The sequence below is a fragment of the Eimeria mitis genome, genomic scaffold, assembly GCF_000499745.2.
Source record: "Eimeria mitis Houghton genomic scaffold, Emh_scaff8332, whole genome shotgun sequence".
NCBI lineage: Eukaryota > Apicomplexa > Conoidasida > Eucoccidiorida > Eimeriidae > Eimeria > Eimeria mitis.
Window position 1 is genome coordinate 1 of NW_024016327.1, and position 1,893 is coordinate 1,893.

Sequence of the window (1,893 nt, forward strand, 5' to 3'; positions counted from 1 at the left end):
TGGTAACATTCGTCTGCATCCTTTTGTGCGATTGCCAGTGGTAAATCCGAAGGACGTCCGCAGAAGCTTCAATGTGATCACAGCATTGTCAGTTGATTTAAAGATTGCTCAGCCGATGCATGTGTACATGACAATGCGCATTTTGTTTTCCAAGGCTTCTCTGACGGCTAAAGACGTGGACGCTCTACTGACGGAAGCTGAACTATTGGTAAACTACGCAGCGTACAGATTGGCACGCCCATCTAGGAGATTTACGGGCGCCTACCTGGTTATGAAGTTGTCGTCTTTGTTTATGGTATTTGACTACCTGGTTTGCACAATTGAGGTCGTTGGGGACAAGATGAATACCGGCAGATGGTGGCCTGCGTTTGTACAGAAGTTCCCTACAGCCTATTTTGTTACTGAGCGACGAGGGAGGAAAAAAACCAAACTGTTGAACAGGCTCGTCAATCGACTATGTTTGGCACTGTCAGTATATAAGGAAGGAAGACGCCCGGAATTTAGGGAAATAATTGACCTGAAGAGGGCCATTCTCGCCCAGGCGTACAAAGACAGCCAATTGGCAAACCCGCTGTGGGAGCTGTGGAGACGGGACGACAAGCAGTTCTCTTCTGGCGGCTGTGATGAGCAAAGTCCGGCTGAGGATCAAGAACATGGCCAACGAGAATCAGATACGCCTTGAGTTCTACCTCTAAGCTGTCGCATTTCCAAGTACGGATTTTCCTGCGTAGGCAACGGCTTTAAAAGCGCCTGAATGCCGAGAGTTCTCCTGGTAGAAGGCTACCGTAAATAAGGGAAAATGTTGATGTGCGTTATTCCGTTCGTTTAGCTGTCTTATTTGGAATTACTGTTGATGTTCCTAGAAGCTGCTGCTAAACCAAAATGAGCCTTCGGCTTGCGGCCCTTTCATTGGATGATGGCGTCTTACCCATACGGCCTGTTGTTCCTTGAGCCTCCAGGCAGGCACAAGACCGCATGTTTTGCTCGTTTCCCGCGTGTTGCCCTAGAAATAGACAAACTTTTGTTTGGCACGTCTCAGACAGGAATTGCTCCCATGCTAGGGGAACCGCTTACATTGCTTAGCGCCAAAAAGGAAAAGTGACCACATATCTGCTTAAGTGATGNATGCTAGGGGAACCGCTTACATTGCTTAGCGCCAAAAAGGAAAAGTGACCACATATCTGCTTAAGTGATGCTGAAGTAGCATCTGAGCTTTCCCACCGATGACAATTCAGTAGCTAAGGTTCAAGCTGAGCCACCGGATCGAGAACCAATTCAAATGACAGCTCTGCAGGCAACCACTAGTGGAAGCGGGGAACCCTTCGGGGCTAAGGGCGTTCGACGCCATCCTTTTGTGCGGCTGCCTGTGGTAAATCCGGAAGATGTCCACGTACGATATAACAGCGCGCGTGAACTGTCGTTCGATTTAGGCGTTACTACACTCATGGAAGCATACATGAAAATGCGTAGCTTGTTTGCCAAGGATTCCCTGACGGCTGAAGAAGTTAGCACACTCATGGTGAACGCCGACTACATGGCGAAACATGCGGTAGCCAAACTGGCACGAACATGCAGGAAGCGCACAGCAGGCCAACTTCTTATGAGACTATCAGCTGTGCTTGTGGCGTTTGACTACCTGGCCTGCACAATCAAGCTCCTGGGGGACCATATGGATGCCGGCAGCTGGTGCCCTGAGTTTGTGCTGAGGTTCCGCAGCGACTAACTTTTCCGTGAGAATTCAGGGAAGGAAAAACAAAAATACTGAACAAATTGGTCAATCGACTGAGTGCGGCACTGTCAATATATAAGCAAGCAAGATGCCTGGCACTTGAGGAAGTAATTGAGCTGAAGAGGGCCATTCTTAACCACGCGTCCAAAGACAGCCAACTGGCA

General features: G+C 49.0%; 2 protein-coding genes across 2 annotated transcripts; both read left to right on the forward strand.

The window, feature by feature from the left end:
• Positions 1–115: 115 nt before the first annotated feature.
• EMH_0094650 (uncharacterized protein) lies at positions 116–682 on the forward strand (the record flags this gene model as incomplete). Its single annotated transcript, XM_038023164.1, has 1 exon — positions 116–682. The coding sequence occupies one exon, from the start codon at positions 116–118 to the stop codon at positions 680–682; it is 567 nt and encodes a 188-aa protein (XP_037879018.1).
• A 597-nt stretch (positions 683–1,279) lies between these two features.
• EMH_0094660 (uncharacterized protein) lies at positions 1,280–1,723 on the forward strand (the record flags this gene model as incomplete). Its single annotated transcript, XM_038023165.1, has 1 exon — positions 1,280–1,723. The coding sequence occupies one exon, from the start codon at positions 1,280–1,282 to the stop codon at positions 1,721–1,723; it is 444 nt and encodes a 147-aa protein (XP_037879019.1).
• Positions 1,724–1,893: the final 170 nt, after the last annotated feature.